This window comes from Serinus canaria, chromosome 8, assembly GCF_022539315.1.
Source record: "Serinus canaria isolate serCan28SL12 chromosome 8, serCan2020, whole genome shotgun sequence".
NCBI classification, from domain to species: domain Eukaryota; kingdom Metazoa; phylum Chordata; class Aves; order Passeriformes; family Fringillidae; genus Serinus; species Serinus canaria.
Genome location: NC_066322.1, coordinates 27,341,725 through 27,360,420, shown reverse-complemented (window position 1 = coordinate 27,360,420; position 18,696 = coordinate 27,341,725). Strand labels below are relative to the sequence as shown.

General features: G+C 52.9%; 2 protein-coding genes across 2 annotated transcripts in view; one reads left to right on the top strand and one right to left on the bottom strand.

Annotated features, from left to right (window-relative positions):
• The window catches only part of DNM3 (dynamin 3), a 172,855-nt gene extending 165,032 nt beyond the window's left edge, over window positions 1-7,823 (top strand). The window contains exon 20 of the mRNA XM_050977156.1: window positions 2,074-7,823. Coding sequence (XP_050833113.1) covers window positions 2,074-2,143 — 70 coding nt within the window. The 3' untranslated portion in view covers window positions 2,144-7,823. The remainder of the gene's footprint in view (window positions 1-2,073) is intronic.
• A 4,478-nt stretch (window positions 7,824-12,301) lies between these two features.
• PIGC (phosphatidylinositol glycan anchor biosynthesis class C) lies at window positions 12,302-13,354 on the bottom strand. The gene has a single exon (XM_009098451.4). It carries the CDS (start codon window positions 13,276-13,278, stop codon window positions 12,400-12,402), a length of 879 nt encoding a protein of 292 aa, XP_009096699.1. The 5' UTR covers window positions 13,279-13,354; the 3' UTR covers window positions 12,302-12,399.
• Window positions 13,355-18,696: the final 5,342 nt, after the last annotated feature.

Sequence of the window (18,696 nt, the reverse complement as noted above, 5' to 3'; positions counted from 1 at the left end):
ATCCAGGAAATCCTCCCACTGTGCTCTCCAGTTTCTGAGCCTGCTGTGTTAAATGGCAATTTGGCTAAATTGCATTATTTGAATCCAGCGAGCTGCATTTAACCTGGTATTAAAATGCATGTTTGGGCTTTTAAATTTGATATGAAGACAGCTGTATGCATTTTCCCTTGTTTGTCAATTGCATACATATGATACGATGTTTTCAGTAAGCGCTAAACAATGCAATGTGAGGCATTTCAACAAAGGAATAATTTAATGCAACCCAGCAGAAATGCAGAGCCTTAGAAGTGGTTCTTTATGAAACTACAAATTTTGGAAATGGGTCCAAAAGACCTACACTGGAGCAACACAAGAAACAATAGTTAACACAGTCACATTTTTCCTGTAAGAAAAATACACCATGAAGAAATTATATTTTGCCTATTTTTTTTTTTTTTTTAGTTTGTTGATTTACTTGAATGCTTTAGTTGGCATATTTTGTATTTGTTGCATGGTAGGGATTAAAATTCTCGTTTCTTCACCAAAAGAGAATATTGTCGCACAAGATGCACTTTGAGCCAAACGAGATTTTTTTTTGTCAAGTGTAAATTTGTCTCACATATTTTGTTCCAGTTCAAAGAAAATTAACACATTGTTACATTCTTTTCATCTTCAGTTTAGCTTTAGCAGAATGAGACACATTTCCTTCCTAATCTTCTTCAGAGCCACAACTGTCCCTACTTGCACAGGTGAAGGATGGGTTAGGAAGTGATGCACATTTGTTAGGGCAAATTATTAATTTTTTGTTATTAGAAAATTATTAAAGAGCTCTGCTGGAGCTGATGGGAACCAGCCTCAGCTCCCACCTTGCTCAGATCCTGGGGGCAGCCATGGGCTCTCCTGGTGATCTGGGCTGTGTTAAGGAATAGAGAGAGAGTACCTGTACTTCCTGCTAAAGAAAGGGAGCAAAAACACTCTGTCAGGCATGGATTGGGATAAATGCAGCACCAGAGCACTGCTGGAGGGTGCTGGACAGCTGGGTGAGGGAGCAGGCTGGAACAGTCTCCGGCTGTTTGTCCAGCACACAGCAGTGCCAGGCACGACTGCGAGCTGGTGCAGGCAAGTGTCAGCTCAGGCTCTGCACGGGCAGAGGTGGAATGGAGCAGCAACAAAATACTCTTTGTAACTAAGCTGAGGGAATTACCTCCACACAGCCCTGAGGTGGACCTTCCTGTACACAAAAAGGTAAAGTGTTACACAGCTACCAGAGAGACTCACCAGCTCCAGCAGAGCTGGGTGTTATCCTTGGTGAAGGGAGGGAGGGATAAGTGCCAGCCTGGACTGCAGGTAGGATGTGCTTGGAGATCCCACTGCTGCTCTTGCTCTGGAGTCTCTTATCAGAGAATGACAGAGTTCAAATTAAAATGCAGGGGTTTACAGTACACAGGAAAATTGAATGAAGGCACCTAAGTCTTCCCAAAAAATCTGTGACTCTGTAGCACTTCCTGAAGTTGACAGAAAAATGCATTAGTGGTAAATTAATGAATCCAGCAGCCCTGGCCATGACTGGCATTTTCAAGACTGGCCATTGATTTAAAGCCTCAAAATGTGCCTCAGATTCAGGCACATCGATAGGGCTACAGGTATGCAAGAAGCTGCAGATTTTCCTGCTCTTGCAAAGCAGACCTGAAGTTGCTGCAGGCTGCTTTCCCCAGTCCTGTGCCTGCTCTGAAATGTGCCTCACTACTCTGTGAGTGTCCAGGCTGGGACTGACCCCTGAAACCAGGGAATAACAACCCTGCCCTGCTGGTTTGCATGGCTCCAGAAGGCAGTGGTGTGTGCAGAACCCCCAGGCTGTGCACAGTGATGGGTGAGAGGGTAAAGCATGGCAGAAATGGCAAACCCATTTCCTCCTTCCTTCCTTCCTGTGGATGCTCAGGGGTGTCTGGCATGCATGGCAGTAGGATTGTTGTGTGTACAAGCACGTGCATGTCCATGTCACAACAGCCAGAGGTGTGGGTCTGTGCTCAGGGTCTGTGCTCAGGGTTTGTGCTCAGTGTTTGTGCTCATTGTTTCTTCTCTCTCTCTCTCCAGTCGAAGACCGCCCCCTTCACCTACTCGGCCCACTGTAATCCGTCCGTTAGACTCCTCCCTGTTAGACTAAAAGGAGTTTCTGGCATGTCACTCGTTGTTAACCAAATATGTGGAAACAAATTGCTTGGTAACTGTCACAATAACCAGTGTATAGTCGCATGTATGGACATCTCTAGGCAAGTAACCAATTTTACTGATATTCTCTGTCCATTCCGCACTGTTTATGAGGTCTTCAATGTTTGGGGAAGGTCTGTGCTGCCTTGACTTTTCCTTCTGCAATAACTGATGTTAGCTAACTTACTGACACATATCTCCACCCAGACAACTGTGCTCACAGTCCTCTACAGCAAATGGAGGGCTTGACTCTGTGTGTCTTTGTGCATGTGTTGATTTGATCTGCTGCTTTTTTTCCCCCCTCTTACCTGAAAGGAATCTTGCTTTTATTTGTACCTTCTAGGTTTTCTATTTTCTATTGTAATGGCTAAACTGGGCAAAGAAAAGCCATGTGGTTTCTTACCAAGCTCTTCTGAAGGCCCCACACTTCCAGGTCTCTCTTGCAAGAGGCTTGCTTCTCCTATAAATTGTCCTTATCCGAAATTTAGTTCTAAGGAATGTTGTTAAACGAGCAGGGTGTGTGTGGGACAAGGCATGTTTTGCTGTATTCCCATCCTGGCAGCTGCCATGCCAGGTTGGTTGGGTTGGTGAGGAGCAGGCTGGGGACAGGGTGGTTTGGAGGGCTGGGGTGTGACACAGCAGCGTGTGCCATGTCCCTCTGTCCCTGCTCACACTCCTGCTCCCTCTGCGCTCCTGGGAAGCGCGGGAGGGGAGTGAGTGCATGGAAGTGTGCTGTGTGCAGGATCCAGGGAACTGAGCACTGCTTTTGGTCCCTTTGTCACCCAGAAGGACACAGAGACACAGATACATGCACAGCTGGGCTGGGTCTCCCTCCTGTGCCCACTGTGGGAGCCCCAGCCTGGACTGGCAGCTGAGCCTCCCAAGGGCCAGGTTTGGATGTGAGATATTTGTGATATTTTCACATGCCAGTCAATAAAGTTTCCCTGTGTCCCCTGTGTAAAGATTTTCTTTTTGCATTACACGGTCCTTGCACACACCTTGGTTTACAGCTAAGTTCTGGGAAGTGCTCAGCTGTGCATCCTGGATTATTTTAGCAGCTGCTCACTTGCAGAGGTGCTCTCTGCCTCTTGTTTTGCACGTTATAAATTAATGCATTGTAAAAACCTTTTGTCTTAACTGCATTACTTCACTTTAAACACTTAGGGTCAGTGTCACCCTTAAAGCTTAGAACTTATTAACAGAATGAAACTAGAGAGGAATTTGGCCTTGTTCCTTCAGAAAATATGAATTGCTGCTATTAAAATTATGGTTACAGATCCCCTGGCAAAGCAATTGGTGATTTCAAAGGCCCCCAGTACAATCAGCCTAATAACTGTATTTATTGAGACTGCTTGTAGGGCTCCAGTATGCTGTAGCCCCATGGCTGGGAAGAATCCAATTAAAGAGTCACAACAAATGGGGATTTAGCCTGTTAATTCCCAGGCTGCTGATTAGCTGTGCTCGCCAGTGCAGCAAATCATGTTTCAGCCTGCAGAAGAGAGACGAGCTTGGGAAAGCATCCTGATTTGTGTGTTAGCTTAACTTCCATTTCCTGTCCACCCCATACTTGTGCCACATGCCTGGGGAGTCTGGAGGTCACATGTGAGAGTGCCAAGTGCACAGAATCAACTTTCAAGGAAAAGAAAAGGTTGAAAACACAACCACAGTCATACTAATTTTTAGTACAAAAAAGAAAACATATTTTGATGATTCTTCTTGTCTTCTACACAGCTTTCCACTGCTTAGTGCTCTCTGCTGTAACCTGTGCTGCATCTGTTAGATATAATTTTGTAAATAGCCACAGTATTGTGGCCTTGCCAGCACTCCTGAATATCCAAACAGTTTAACAGAACTGACTGGCAGCTGCCTGCTGATGGGAAGCCAGGTTTAATGCCTGAGCCACAGAGATCACTGATATCACTTCTGATATCAGAATATCAAATTCTGATACTCACTTGGTAATAGAAGACCAGGATGGACAGGTCTTTCAGCAGCCTGGTCTAGTGGAAGGTGTCCCTGCTCATGGCAGGGGCTTGGAACAAGATGAGCTCCAAGGTCCCTTCCAACCCAGCTCACTCTACGACGCTGCAAGGCCACTGTCTGGGTTTATCCCACCACAGCCCAAGGACTCAGACTAATTGTCCTTTGTCCAGAAGAGCATGACCCCAGGAGGTGATCCAGGCCTGTGTGGCTGCATGGAACAGGAGGGCAATGCTGGTAATCAGGAGCCTCAATTACATGGCACAGCTCTTGGCCTAAAATGGTCTTTTAAATGCTCTCTACTTGAGACTCCTTGATTTACTTTAATGACTGTTTCTGCCAAGCATAAGCAAGTAGGTGGCACAACTGAGCACTGTCCTTTACTCTGCCCCCAAGAAACTATTTCTCAGCAGTAATCCTGAATTGTAAATAAAGCTCTCAAGGGTGGATTTACCTGAAAGAGGAGGAGGAGGAGGCACTGAGGCGTCAGCACCATCTGGTCCTGTGCTTGATGCTGAGGGTGCAGGACACAGCTGCACAGCTCTCCTTCCTCTGCATCCTCATTCAGATCTCATTTAAATCTGGCCCTGTGCCCTAAATGCAACACTTTTAGGTGTGCAGGTTAATAAAAAACCATAAGCACAACTCCAGGGTTTGATGATTTCACCTCTTCTTGCGTATGTGCTTGTGAGAATAAACCACATGAACTTGTTTCTAGGAAAAACACTTGAATGCTTCCCAAGAAATTGCCACATCCAGTTGAGTAAGTACTGTCCTCCAGCCTTGGCCCACTTCCTTCTGCTCTAGAGTGCCTGGAATGGGTTTGTTTGTCCCACTAACTCCTGATGCTGGCGAGTCCCGTCCATCCTGTCCCTTGTTCTTGGAGGAGCAGCCTTGGCAGCAACTCCCTCCATGCCCAAAGGAAAGCAGGACAGGCACCCTGTGGGTCTGCCAGAGGGACTGAGCACCTCTGCAGAGCCACTTAGGTGGGATGAGCCAGGTCTGAGCTCCCTGTCTGAGGAGCACAGGTTGCTCTGCCATTCTCTGCTTCCCTCTGGCACAGCTCTGGTTGCCAGGGCATAGTGGAGCAATAATGAAGCAACACCAGAGTTTCTCATCTTAGGTGAGGTGCACAAAGATCTGGTTGGTGTAGTTGCTAAGTTTCAGGAGGGTGCTCATCTAAGACTGCATTTAGGCTGAGCCTGGATCTCTGCCCAGGGAACATTTCCACCTCACCCCGCCGTGGCTGACCAGCAGCTGAAGAGCTTGTGTGTGCTGTGAACAACTCTGGGCCTGGGATCTCAAGGGATCTTGTGCTAGGGTTAAAAAGATTGTATGTTCAACAAAAAGGCTTATGTACATAGTTAATGTGTGTTTATTTTATTGCTGATCTTGTTGCACTTTCTGAGTAAGCCTCCTAAAAGTAGATTATTTATTATATTAAAGAAGATGCATTATAGGTTATGGCATTTCGTGTTCAACTGTAACATAGAAAATATTATCCTCCCTGTTCCAGACAGCTCCACTAACCATGATGTGTACAGCATATTGAGATTCCTGACTAGTTCTGTCCTTCTGTCTTAAAATAGTCCAACCCTCCTGAATCGAGAGCAGACCTGCTTTGTCCCTGTGCCACCAGGGAGCCTCCCGGTGCCCTCCTGGCACAGCTCCTCCTGCTGTGGCGCTGCCCCTGCTCCCAGGCTGGTGCAGAACAGCTCCTTTGTGTAAATGAATGTTACTCTGCCTGTCTTTCCTCTTGCTTTGTCTGCAGGCGAGCTGATGCCGACGGCTCCTCCCGCCCCGACAGCCCTCCACTCTTGCTTGATCTATGATTTGTCCCGCCTTGCCGGCCGTTTGCTTTACTGCTGTCTCTTTACTTTTCCAGGACAGGCTAAACGATGACTTCTTTTTTGTAAGAAGCAAACGCTTAATTTCTTTCTGATTTTTTTTTTTTTTTTTTTTGCTCTGTATGTTAATGCCCTACTTCATGTGAGCCAAAACATCTGCCTTTGGTTTCGTAATCTGTAAATGGTTCCTGGTGTTGACCTTTGAGCACAGCGAGTGGATTCCCGAAACCATGGTCATCACTGAGCATCACATACACCTGCTGTAAAAATGTTATGCTGCATTTCTGAACCTGAAATAAACTGTCATTCTTGATGGGCTTTTATTATTACTTTCTGGATGTGTATGAGTGGTGTCTTCTGTCTCCTGCACCATCATGTCAGCATTCCACAGTGCCTCTGTGGGGACTGCAGGGAGGATTTATTGGAGGTGCTGCTGTGCTGAGATCACTGGAGATGTCATTAAAGGGGAGGTGGAACCTGTTGGGAAGCATTCAGCCTGCTCCCCTGCAAGGGGCTTGGAGTGCTGCAGAGATATTTTGCTGGGAAATGGATGGTTTTACCAGCAGTACCTGGGGTTCACTGCATTGCTGAGGAAAGCACGTTCAGAGGAGTTTCAGAGCTGAGCAGATGGCCAGACTCAGTCCTCCAAATCAGGAGTTGGAGTTAAAATATGCCTGAAAGGGATTTCCCCCTAAAGATTGTGTACAAACGTGCAGATGTCCTAATTACTCAGTTCCTCCTGCAGATGAGGATGAGCCAAGTAGCTGCAATCAGTGCTTGGAGATGGTCTGTAGGGCACAAAGAACACAACAGCTTCATCTGGGAACTCCACAATGGCTAAGGGGGTACTTAGGTTTTGGCAAAAGAGGGAGCAAAAGGTGGGATGAGCACAGGAGGAACATCCCTGCTGTTTCCTGTGACATTTGATTTCTTTATTGGTCTTTAATGGCCCTGGCTGGGGCAGTTTGTGCCCTTCCCCTGAGGGAACAGCAGTGTCCCACTGTCCCCTCTGGCTGGAGCCTGTCAGGTCCCCCTGGATGAGCCTGGAGCCAGGAATGTTGGTCAGGGGGAGCTCAGTGCTCTGTGCTGGGTACCAGGGGGAGCAGCTGCTCTGTGCACTGGGCCCTCACTGCCCCAGGGCTCTCCAGCCTTGGTCTGGTCTTTCCCAGAAATGTCCCCTCCTGTCACCCCAGGGTCATCCTCTTTGATCATTGATCATTTCATCAGAGCCTCACAGAAGTTCTACTCAAGAACAGTGTTTGAAGCAGATAATGGTGAGAATTTTAAGGCTGCCTGGGGAGAAGCTTTTGCAGAGGGCATAATTTGCTGGAAGAAAATTAGAAAGCCTGTGAGCAGTGACCTCCACACCTGGGATGGGATTGTTGTGCTTCTCTGGCACTGGCAGGTCAGAAGGGAGGTGGTGAGGATGAAAGCCAGGCTGTGCTGTGAGCCAGCTGATTCTAATCTTGCTCTTGCTCTTTTCCTTAATATGCATGTTCTGTGCCTTTTTCTCTTAACCCATTTTATTAAGATAATTTTGTATATGAGTCATTTTATTGTATCTTGGCCTTTTGTTGTAAATCTCCCCCTCTCCCTGTGATTTTTGGGTTATTTTTTGGTTTTTTCCTAGGCGACCTCCACCAGCTGTTCCAGGAAGATCATCCTAACACACACATTTCTTTTGTGTTACATGCAATGTCTTTTTTTTTTTTAAATCCAAAATTACCTTTAATTTGCACCTAGCCTATTTGTAAATGAAAGATTTTATTTTCAGATGTCAATGATAAGCCTGGATGTAAAGAAAATAAAATTCTGACTACGAAAGGAGTCTGTCCTGTGTTTCTATTGAAGGCTCCACTCCCTCTTTCTCACACAGAGATATTGTTACCCTGTGGGAGAAATTACCTGGGCTCTGTGGAGCCTCCCACCCTCCAAGGTTGTGGAGGGAGGGATGGACATTCCGCTGGCGTTCCAGCACTTCTGAATGCATTCAGCACCAGGATTGCTCCATACAAATGGCTTTGGCTTAGCATTAGCAGCAAGAACAGCCAGCAGAGTTCCAAAACATGTCCAGTGCAGCAGCAGCAGCACCTGGCTGAGCGGAAACTCGAAGGAGAAGAGTGCAGCAGTCTCTAGACACTCTCTAGACTGATTAATCTGCACAATTATAAATAAATTGCAGCTGTTCTGACATTTTTCTTCAAGCTAAGCCTCTGAATTCCTTGCAAGCCGACCTCACTGGAGCATCTGAGCTCAAGCAGCTGTAAGGAGCTACCTCTGGAATTCCAAATGTGTCCATCCCTGTGGAAAAGAGAAAATCTGGGATTTAGATGATGTGCTTGTTTTGGGTGCCAGAGAAGTCTATGAAGGGTCAGTGTGAGAAAGGAGGAAACTGATGGGTTTAACTGGCTGTTTTTCCTCCCAGGAAAGCCAAGGGGGTATTTCACAAACCATGCAGGTAAGTCAGGAGGCACCACTGGGCACTGGACTCCACCTTGGTGTTTTGGGGCCCAAACCAGAGGTTCCTGGGCAGTGGGGAGGTGATGGTGAGAGGGAGCTGCAGGGCTGCTGCTTGGGATGGGGCAGAGGAGGGGATGAGATCACTTTGTGTGTGCAGAAGGAGCCAGGTCACAGCCTGCCTGAGCTTGTTTTCCAGCCTGATTTGATGCAGCTTTGCTGAATTTGGGCAGTTCCTCTTGCTGCAGCTGATTTAGGTCCTGCTGACCTCTAAAATGTCCAGTGAGCTGCTGAACCACCTGCATGGGCTGGTAAATAGCAGACACTGAGTTTGCTCAAAAGAGAAGGGGATATAAGCCCAGAAAGCCATGGACTTACAGATGTTTTTCCTTCTTCTCACTTGGTCTTTTGGTAGAGTAGAGGAGAGAAGCAGCAACGGTGTAGTAAAAAGTGGGGGAAAACCCCAAACCCTGCTCAATTCCTTTGAACTGCAGGTGCTAAACTGGGAATTGCAGGGACTGGGTCAGGTGCTTCCCAGCACCCTGAGACAGGGAGCAATGGACATCTACAGCTCCAGGAAAACAACTGGAAAACAACTGTGCCAAGAATGGAGCAGCTGAGGGTGGCTGCAGCTTTCGCCTGTGGAACCCATCAGGTGCTGAGGCAGAAACCCCTCAGCAGAGTTCAGGAATTGTGCACTTTCAGGACTACTGCAGAAGCAACAGTGTTTGTACCTGGGGAGCTCTTGAGGAGGTTCTGCCTATGCCTCAGGTAAAAGGGAAGGGGGATAGACTGAACTTTACAAGCTGCTTTTTCTCCAGGTCGTTCAAAAATCTGTTCTGCACTGGGGGAAGCTCTCCCTGCAATGCCTCTGAGCTACAGGACAGCACCAACAACAGATAAAAGGTGGATGATATTTTAGCTCAATGGCTGGGCCACAGCACCCAGCCAGGAGCTGCTGCTGAGCTCCCAGCTGCTGTTGGCTCCACACATTAGGCTGGAAGGCACAAACTGGTCTCTTGGGACATTTTATGGTGGTAAATCCTCCACACAAATCTTTACCTTCTTATGAAATATTTAGTAAAAAATATTGTCAAAAATAGGACTCCAGGTTCCATGGGTTTAGGGCAGCCATTTCTAAAATCTCTTTAGTAGAAAAGCACAGGAGCTGGGAAACCCTGCCACAGTGGAAACAGGCACAGTGTGCTGGGAAACCCTGGCACCTTCTTCAACAGCTCACAGGGTGGTTTTCTGAAGAAGCTGTTTCACCTTGTCTGTGCTGTCTGCAGCCTGCCCTGGTGGTGTGGCCAGGGGCAGGAGGACAAGGGTGACATTACAGAACAGTGGATGGGTTAGGACCAAAATCCTGGTTTGGTTTCCTGATCAAAGAGCCAAGCTTTGTTCTTCACAGGCTTCCCAGCTCCAGGCCCCCACATGGGGAGGGACGTGGCCCCCTGAGAGCACGGTGTGGGTGGCTGACCCTGGCCTTTCCCTGCAGCAAAGCTGGAGATGGAGGTTCCAGCTGGCACGTGTCAGCAGCTCCCCCAGGAGCAAGGCTGATCCCCAGCCACTTCACAGCTACTCACATTTGGCCAGCTTCAAATCACAAGAAAGTCCCATGGAAGGACTGATCTCAGTGGACTGAACCTTAAGGGAAAGAAACTTGGAATGCAAAAGAACCTTTAACCCCTTAGGGATGGTTGATGAAGTGTTTGTGGCATCAAGAGCCAGGACCCACTTCTTGGGTCTCAGTGGGGCTTTGCTCAGGGAGCAAATGCCCAAAGGGCACCCAGATTTACTGGGTAAGTGTAGAGTTATGGCCAAATCCTGCTCTGTAGAGGATATTCTGACCTCAGGCACGCAGACATACCAATAATGGCCGTTTATACAGCAGCTTAAATAGCAACAGCACTGCAGAGCACATGTCCTCAGGAGAAGGTCAGGGAAGTCCCAGGGAAACCCTGCCTGCCCTTTGTTCCTCTCCTCTCTCCCCTCCTCTCCATTCCTCCTTCCTTCAAGGTCCCTTTGTGCATCCAGGCTGTGGATTTGGTTTTCATTTCCCAGGTTAGGGTGGGCAGGGTGTCTCTGTGGGCAGGTGAGGGGAACTGAGCCTTTCCCCAGGGGATCTCTGGGCAAGGACTGAGGCTGTTCTAATCCAATGCTAGAATTCTACAGCTGGTTCTAAAGAGATGAAGGGAAGGATGGGGCAGAGCAGAGAGGTCCGGGGCTGTGGGCAGCAGGCAGGGCTGGGTGGAACACAGTCTGCATCCCCTGGAGCTGGGGGATGGAGCCTGCTGTGGGTCCCTGCACATGCACAGGTCCCTACTCAGGCTGAGGGCAAGGTGGCAGCCTGTGCCCATCTCCACCACCTGAAATGTTTGAGTGGTCAATGCCTGCAGTTTTCCTAACCCACAGCTGCTTTTGACAGTGTGAATTTGGGAAAGGTGCTTTGTGGGGAAGAATTCCCCCCTGGAGGAGTGGGTGCAACAGAAACTCTGCTTTCTTGCAGCCTCTGCTGTGATAGCCAGGGGCCAAGCAGACGAGATTTGGTTGATTTTTGATTTACATTCCAGCCTTGCCCCTGTAGCAATGGGCTCTGTGAATCTGTTTGGGATGGCAGCGTTACAGTGGCATTAGCCCAGTGTCAGATGGGACATCGGGGTCACCGAGCAGCTTTCTGGGAAACCCTCCTGTGAAAAAACAGTTTCCTTTCTGCACAGCTAAAAAATGTCATCTTGATTCGGAGCATCTGGCTGGCTGTGCTCCCTGTGAGACCTGAGCACGGGCTCCAGACCTCTACAGGTTTTAATTAAAAGCAAAATGAGATGGAGTCGTTACCACGACGACAGCAGCAACATTTAACACTTGGCAAGAGCAGTAACAAAGCGCTGGAGGTGTTGGGGACTCCGCCGGGGGTTGCTCATTTCCGAGAAAGGAGCTCCTGAACAGCGCCGGCTCGCTGGGACGGGGAGACCGAGCAGAACAATGCACTCGTGCAGCTTTTCCGAAAGAGAAATTCCTTAAACCCCGGGGCGGTGCCAAATGCCGCCCTGGGAGATGGGGCTGGGGCACGTTTGGGCATCCCTTCGCTCCTGGGGTGCCCCTCCGGAGGGCTCTGCTCGACGGGCTGGCCGAGGGACGGAGACAGGGACAGGGGAGGTCCCGGCACTGAGGCGCCCTGTCCCCGCCCGGCCTCCAGCGGGACTCGTTTGCCGGGAGCGCCCTCTGTTGTGGTGGGAGCGCTGTCGGACAGACGGACAAGGGACAGACGGGGGCGGTTGGGAGCTCACGGGCTCTGGCGTCCCCCCAGCAGCTGGGTGTGCGCCCATGGGGGCTGTGCTGAGCTCCATCTCTGTGCCTCGGGGTCTGGCCCTGCAGCAAAGCCAGATCTGCCTCTGGAAAGGGGTCAGAGGTGAGAGGAAGGCGTGATGCCCTTTCATCCCCCCCTCTCCTACAGGATTTAGGGTTATGTGGTGTTTGGGGGTGGTGTGAGGCTATTCTGGCACCCACCAGGGCAGTGGTGCAGCTGAGGAGGGCTCTGTCCCCGTTTAAGCCCTCGTGCTCGGCCCTGCAGCTCCATCAGCCCCCCTGCCCCAGTGACTTCACCAGGCCCTGCCCTCCAGCCCTTCCCAGGCAGTGCCCAGTCCACTGCACCCCCTGAGGGTCCTGGGGCTGACACTCCGTGGGACACATCCCCTGTACCCCCCGGCTGGGGCTACATGGCCGGAGCCAAATCCTCCCCTGCCCGCAGCCCTGCTGGGCTCAGCTCCTTCCTTCACCACAACCTCACAAGTCAGGGCTGGATGCAGATCCTGGGGGCAACACAAGAGTGTCCTTGTGAGAGACTTTATTGGCTCGGGTGTCCTCCCCCACAGGGCTGTCCCCCAGCCAGGACCTTCCACTGCTGACAGCAGAGGGTTCCCCAGGCCTACATGAGGAACCTGGAGAGGTCCTCCTTGATTTCAGCCTCGTCCCACGGCCCGTGGATGTTGTCCTTGAGCAGCTGGAGGCGGATGAGGCAGTAGGGGCAGAGGCAGGAGATGGCGAGCAGCAGAGAGGCGAAGAGCACAGCGCCCACGCTGGACACTGTGGCCAGCCCCGCCAGCGCTGCCAGCGCAAAGAGCACCGTGACCCCCACGTAGCAGCGCGGCGTCTGCGCCTTCAGCTTCTTCTGCAGCATGGGCCACAGGGCGAAGATCTGCATGGCGAAGGTCACCATGACGAAGGCGTGCAGGGCGCGCGGCAGGCGTGAGGCCAGGCACACCGAGGCGAAGATGGCCATGTTGAGGGACAGCGTGCTGGACACGATGGCGGCGTTGGCACCGTAGTCAAAGAAGATGAGGTGCCCCAGGAGCATGAGGGCTGACATGGCGTAGATGGTGTCCGTGCTGATGGACTCGGTCAGCGTCTTCAGCACCGGCGAGAAGCCGTAGGTGAAGGCGGCGAACACCAGCGTGCTCTTGAGGTCAGCCCAGCGCGTCCGCCCGCTCGCCCAGCGCCCGGCCCCGCCGTCCACGGCGTCGAACAGGACGTAGCCGAGCAGGGAGGACACCAGCGCCGCCCCGAAAAGGCCCTGCGGGCTCAGCATCCCGGCGTCCATGTACCACCAGGTGAGCACGAAGACGCAGACGCTGCACAGCTGCTGCACCACGGCTCCCGACTGGAAGACCACGGCCTGGTACCGGTACTGCCGGGCGTGCACGTTCTTCCGCAGTTCCTCCAGGAACCGCTGGTCCACGTAGTTATCGGGGAAAGGCTGGCGCTCGTACAGCACCTTCTGCCACCGCCGTCCGGGCACCGGCTCCATGGCCCCGGCACGGGGTGGGGGTTCCGCAGCCCCGGCCCCGCCGCCGCCGGAGGTGGCGCAAGGGACGCCGGGGCGCTCACGGCTGCCACCTCCCGGCCGGAGCCGCGGGACTCGAGCCGGAACGGCGGGACACGGGCCGGAGCCCCGGGCGGGACCGGGACCCGGGGCCGGTTACCGGGGCCGGGCACCGCCACGCCTCAGACGGGTCACCTCCCCCCCGGGCTGCGCTCCCCGTTCTGTGTGAGCTTCAGCAACCTCTGGGGGTGAGTTCAGGGCACAGCGCAACTCCGTGCTGGGATCTGCTCCTCCCGAGAGCCGCAAGTCCTTGTCCCACTCGCAGCTGCTGCCAGTGCGTGCTGGGCGCTGTCTCGCTTCTGCCTGGGCCCGCAAGCCGGCCTAGCGGGCAGGAGGGATGCTCCTGCTCTGGTCCCACACCGTGGCGAAGGGCTGCATCCCTGCAGCCGCCGAGAAGGGCACGGCCGGCCGATGGGATTTAACCAGGGCCTCTCTGTGCTTGGACATCCCAGTGTGTGCCCAGCCTTGCTGCTGGGAGCGTGACCCCAGCCCATGCTGCAAGCCCCACTCCCTGTCCCTGTCCAGCGAGGCACCTGCTTTTCTGGCCAAACCAGGCTCCGGCAGGCAGCTCAGGAATGTGGGTGTGATGCTACAGGGCACCCTTTCCCTGCAGCTCCTGCCTGCTCACAGCTCAGTCCTGCCCTGCCTGAGAGAAGAGCAGGAGGAGAGCAGCGCTGGAGAGAGGCAGCTCTGCAGGGACATCCATCTCCTGTGCTGCCTGTGTCCATGCCAAAGGGACTCAGCGTGTGCAGCAAGGGGACAGGGGCATATTAAGGGAGGTTTCACAGAGGTGTTGTCCCTACGTCTGTGTTTGTTGGTGCTCAGACAGGTTCTTGCTGCTGAGGAGCTGCTTCACTTGAGCTCACCCGAGAGGCCTCGGCCCGGGGCAAAACAGCCCCGAACAGTGCCCGGTTTGTGCTGTGGGAAGGGGCCTTCAGGGCCCTGCTGTTCCAGCGGCAACAGGCAAAGAGCTGTCGGTTGCTTTTACCCAGAGCCTGCCATGGGGGACTCTCCAAACAGATCCCACCTCATCAGATATGTGCTGAGCAGCAGGTAACACCCACACTGCTGCTGCTGGGGGGCCTCAGGCTGAACCACACCACAGTGACACCTCAAAAGTGCCACCTCCCAGCCCTGTGTCAATACACTTGGTTGGCAGGGCAGAAGCAGCTGCTCACCCTGTGCAGGTACCCCCTGCCAAGGGGCGATGCCAGCAGGCTCCAAGCCAGGATGGAGCTGGACTCGGTTTCAGCTGTCCTCCCTGGAAGCCCCCAGCCCCATGCTTTGCACAGAGCCATGCACGTGCCTCCATGTGCACAAGGCAGTGCCCACAGGGACAGGGAGTGCTGCCAGCTCCTGTGATTACTGGCATTGCCCTGGTGCCCAGGGCCTGGGAACTTGAGATTTTGAAAGAAATGTCCTTCTCCCAAAGTCATGGAGTAAAGCTGGGGCATGCAAGAGGAAAGCTGGGAGGGCAGAGAGCCATTCCTGCTGCCTGAAAGGTGCCACGACCACCACAGAAGAGGAATGCCACCTTCTGTGCTCTTGCTGTAACCTGGCCCTGGGCTCTGCACATCTGTGATGCTTTGGAGACCAAGAAGGGCAGTTTGGGCTGGAGCATGAGGCTGCTTCCACATGGTCAGGTCCACGTGGAAACCCCAGTGGAGAGAACAGAGGTGATGGGTACTTTGTGTGCCCTTTCAAATCTCTGCTGTGGGCCAGCAGAGTGTTTCTGGAGGCAGGGGGAGTGGGAGGCTGGGGCTGGTCGGTGACTCACAGTGCTCCTGAGCCATGCTGGGTGATGCCAGCAAAGCCAAACCCCTCGGGGAGATCCAGCACAGCAGCTGGAGCCCCCCACGGGTGCCCACCCAGACAAGGTGATCTCTCTGGAGTTGGCTCTGCACCCTGGCAATGCCAGCCCAGAGCCAAGACCCACGGGGCCTGGCACCCACCTGGTGCTTGGGGGAGCCCAGGAGAGTCTGGGACGAAGCAGCTGACACTGCTGTGCTGACACTGTGTCCCTGGGAGGGGACAGCGTGTGACTGCCACGTGTGGTGGCACCGCCCACGGTGCAAAGGACAGCTCAGCCCGGCCCAGGTGGCCCAGACTTTGCCGCAGGGCAGTGACTCTCCGAGGCAGTGACTGTCCTGGGCAGTGACTCTCCTGCCTGCACAGCTGTCCTGGCAGGACCCGCCACGGGACCCGCCACGTCACTGTCACCAGCCCGCCCTGCTGCTCAGAGGGGACCTTGTGCCATGGAGTCATCCCCCAGCCCTTCTGGGAGCTCTCCTGGCAGGGATAAGCAATAGCTAAGGTCAAGAATACAAAAGTCCTTTGTGAGCATCTAAATTCCCACTCTGGGTTCTGTGCCACGAGACCTCCCTCACCTCACAGTTTGGTGTCCCCAAGTGCCACTGGCCTTTGGAGAGGCTGTGGGGTGGCAAGTGCTCTGAGCCCCTCTGCTGAGATGCAGGGATGAGGAGCTGGGTGCCATGGCCCTACAAACTCTGTGTGTGCTGGGGCTTGGCTCTGCCCTGCCCTCTGCAAAGGGACCCTGCTGCAGATTTCTTTAGAGTCTGCCTCCTCTGAATGTTGGAATACACTGCTGAAGTTGTCTGGAGGAAAGGCTGGAAAAGGTGACAGGCTGGGACTGAAATAGCTGGGATTGATCTAGACCTCCACTGGAGATATCTGAATAGCAAAGTATGGCAGGCACTGCTCCCCCACCACCGGCTCGGGCTGCCTCCAGGTGTGTCTGCAGGATGGGACCATCCCTTGTACTGCAGAAATAGGCTTCCAAATACCTGAGCAGCACACTCTGCTAAGGGTCTGAGCCAGCCCGAGGCGGCACGGAGGAGGATGGGTCCTGTGCCTCTCCCTGTCCCTCAGACAGGGCTCTTCCCCTGTGTCACCCCACAGGAATGACAGGGCACAGCTATGAATCCCTGGGCCTCATTTCTCTGCCAAGCCATCCCCCAGCCTTCCCCTTTGACCCTGGAGCCAAACCCTCCCTCCACAGGAATGTTGCTCAGGGAGGGGGGAGGTTGGCACAGCTCCAGCTGCTGCATTTTTCCATGTCCAGAGATTTCTCCTGCCTTAAAAGGCCCCATGACACAGGCTGTGCCTGCTCTCCTGCAGTCACCTATTTAAGAATTGTTTGGATTCAGTCCCCAGCAAGGACTGGGACAGCACCAGTCCAGAGGCTTGCAGCTGGGCTGAGCCCCCTGGGGGGATACTGGGGCAGACAGGGCTGGTCGCCCTGGGAGCCCTGCAGGGCCTGCCCGTGGTGCTGCTCCAGCTCTCCCAGGCTCTCCCTTTCCTGTGTGCAGGTCAGATATCCTGAGCTGAGATGAGGAGGTACCAAGGCTGCTGGAGAAACCCTGCTCAGAGCTGGTAGAGCAGTCCAGGCAAATGAGATTGGGTCTGAGAAGCCCACACAGGACTGGCATCTGCCAGGTTTGGGATTTGCTGAGCCCAAAGAGAAAGGGGGAGAAAGATGGGAAGGCTTAGGATCTGGCTGAGGATCTGGGGCAGGAGAGATGAGATGTGGAAAGACACGTGCCTGCAGGGATGTGACCTCTGGAACACACAGCAGTGGGGGGCTGTGAAACTGAGCTCCCTCGCTCCTGGCATTCCCTGACGGTCAGCACGGATCCCTGCAGCCCTCTGGCAAAACAGCCTCCCCAGCCCCCAGTGTGGGCTCTGGAGAAAGGGACAAGCCAGCCCAGCCCAGGGCCTGGCCAGCTCCAGGGCAGTAGGTCAGCAGGGCCTGTTTTGCAGGGGAACTCACCAGGGTCAAGCTGTCACCTAGTAAAGATGTTTTTAGTTTTTAATTGGCTTTAAAAAAAGAAAACCCCTAGGAAACTACAGCCAAAAATGACATCAGCAATGTGCTCTGTCAGTTGCAGGGTGCTCCAGGGTAGGATGAGTCCAAACTTTAGCTACTCAGGTAAGCTCAGCTCGACCTTCAGCTGTATGTGGCACATCTCTAACACAGAGATGCAGGGAGGAAACCAGACCTTGGAAATAAAATCATAAAACTGCCCGTGGGACCTGAGTGCCCGCTGTCATGGAAGTTGGAAGGTGAAAACTGGGATTTGGGAGCAAGGAGGGTCTTATGGTGCACATGGGTGTCTCCAAGACCTGGCACAGCAGGGCTGGGGCTCCAAAACAAAGCTTTGCACAGTGTTTTCTCACTGTGTTCCCCCTCCTTGTTTAGCCCTAAATGTGTAGTGTAGGGATGAGATGTGAACTGCTGACCCAGCGCTTCCACAGCTGCAGGTGGCAGAACACTGAAAAACCCAACTGCCCAGAGGGTAAAAGCAACGTCCCCCCAGGGGCTGGAGCCCCACAGCAGCTCCCCTGCTCCAACTCTGCCCACCCTGAGCCTCCTACAGCAGCCAGTTCCCTCCCCTTGCAGCTCTGGGACACAGAATCAGAAGTGTGAAGGGACCCAGAGTTTCTAACAAGGTTTTTAATGTCCTTCACGGAGATATTTTTGTTCTTTACATGGGGAGGGGGACACTGGATGAAACCGTGTACACAAACACTGTTGGTTTTTCTAGGAAGAATAGCTGGGGAAAAACTTGCTGTGCACAGGTCAAGAAGAGGTTGCAACTCCCTTTTTCAGCCTGATGTGCTGCAAGAGGATCCTCCCCTGTGCTCCCCTTCCCATTTGCCTAGTAAAGAAGCTTTTGTTCAAGCACAGCATGGAAACACAGTGATTTCCCAGGAGACATTCACACCAGGAGCCCTCCCTGCCCTCTTCCCTGGAGCTCCAAGCAGGAGGCCATGTGCTCAGTAAGGGCAGTGATGTGGGGCTGAGGAGTGTTTCACACCTGAGTGCTTCTCCCTGCCCCAAACTGTCGTCTTAGATAGCAAAGGTTTTATCATCATCATAGTACAAGGATTTCATATTATCAGAGCTTCATACCGTCTTGATACAGGCAGCTCCTCTACACACTGACTTCTCCAAGTCCTCACAGTAATCTGACTCTCCTCACTCCTCTTTCCTTACTCTTATATAGCACTAGTTCTTATTGATTGCAGGTGTGGCCTGTTAAGATCAGGCCCACCTCCAATCTTCAGCAACTGACCCAGCTGCAACTCATTGGGCTTGCAAGATCACCCTCTACACCAAACCACAGGGAGGGGGTGCCTGGTGTGCTTGTTCCCCTGGAGCCTGAGTCCCTGAGGAGTGACACTCCTGCTGCCAGCCACCCCCTACCCCTCTACCTATTTTTAAATATCTGGCAGGGAGGGGATGGAGCCAGGTGGGAATTTAGTTTATTTTAGCAGTGGGCAGAAAGGGGAAGGGAGGCAGCTGAGCCTGTGGGGCTTCCT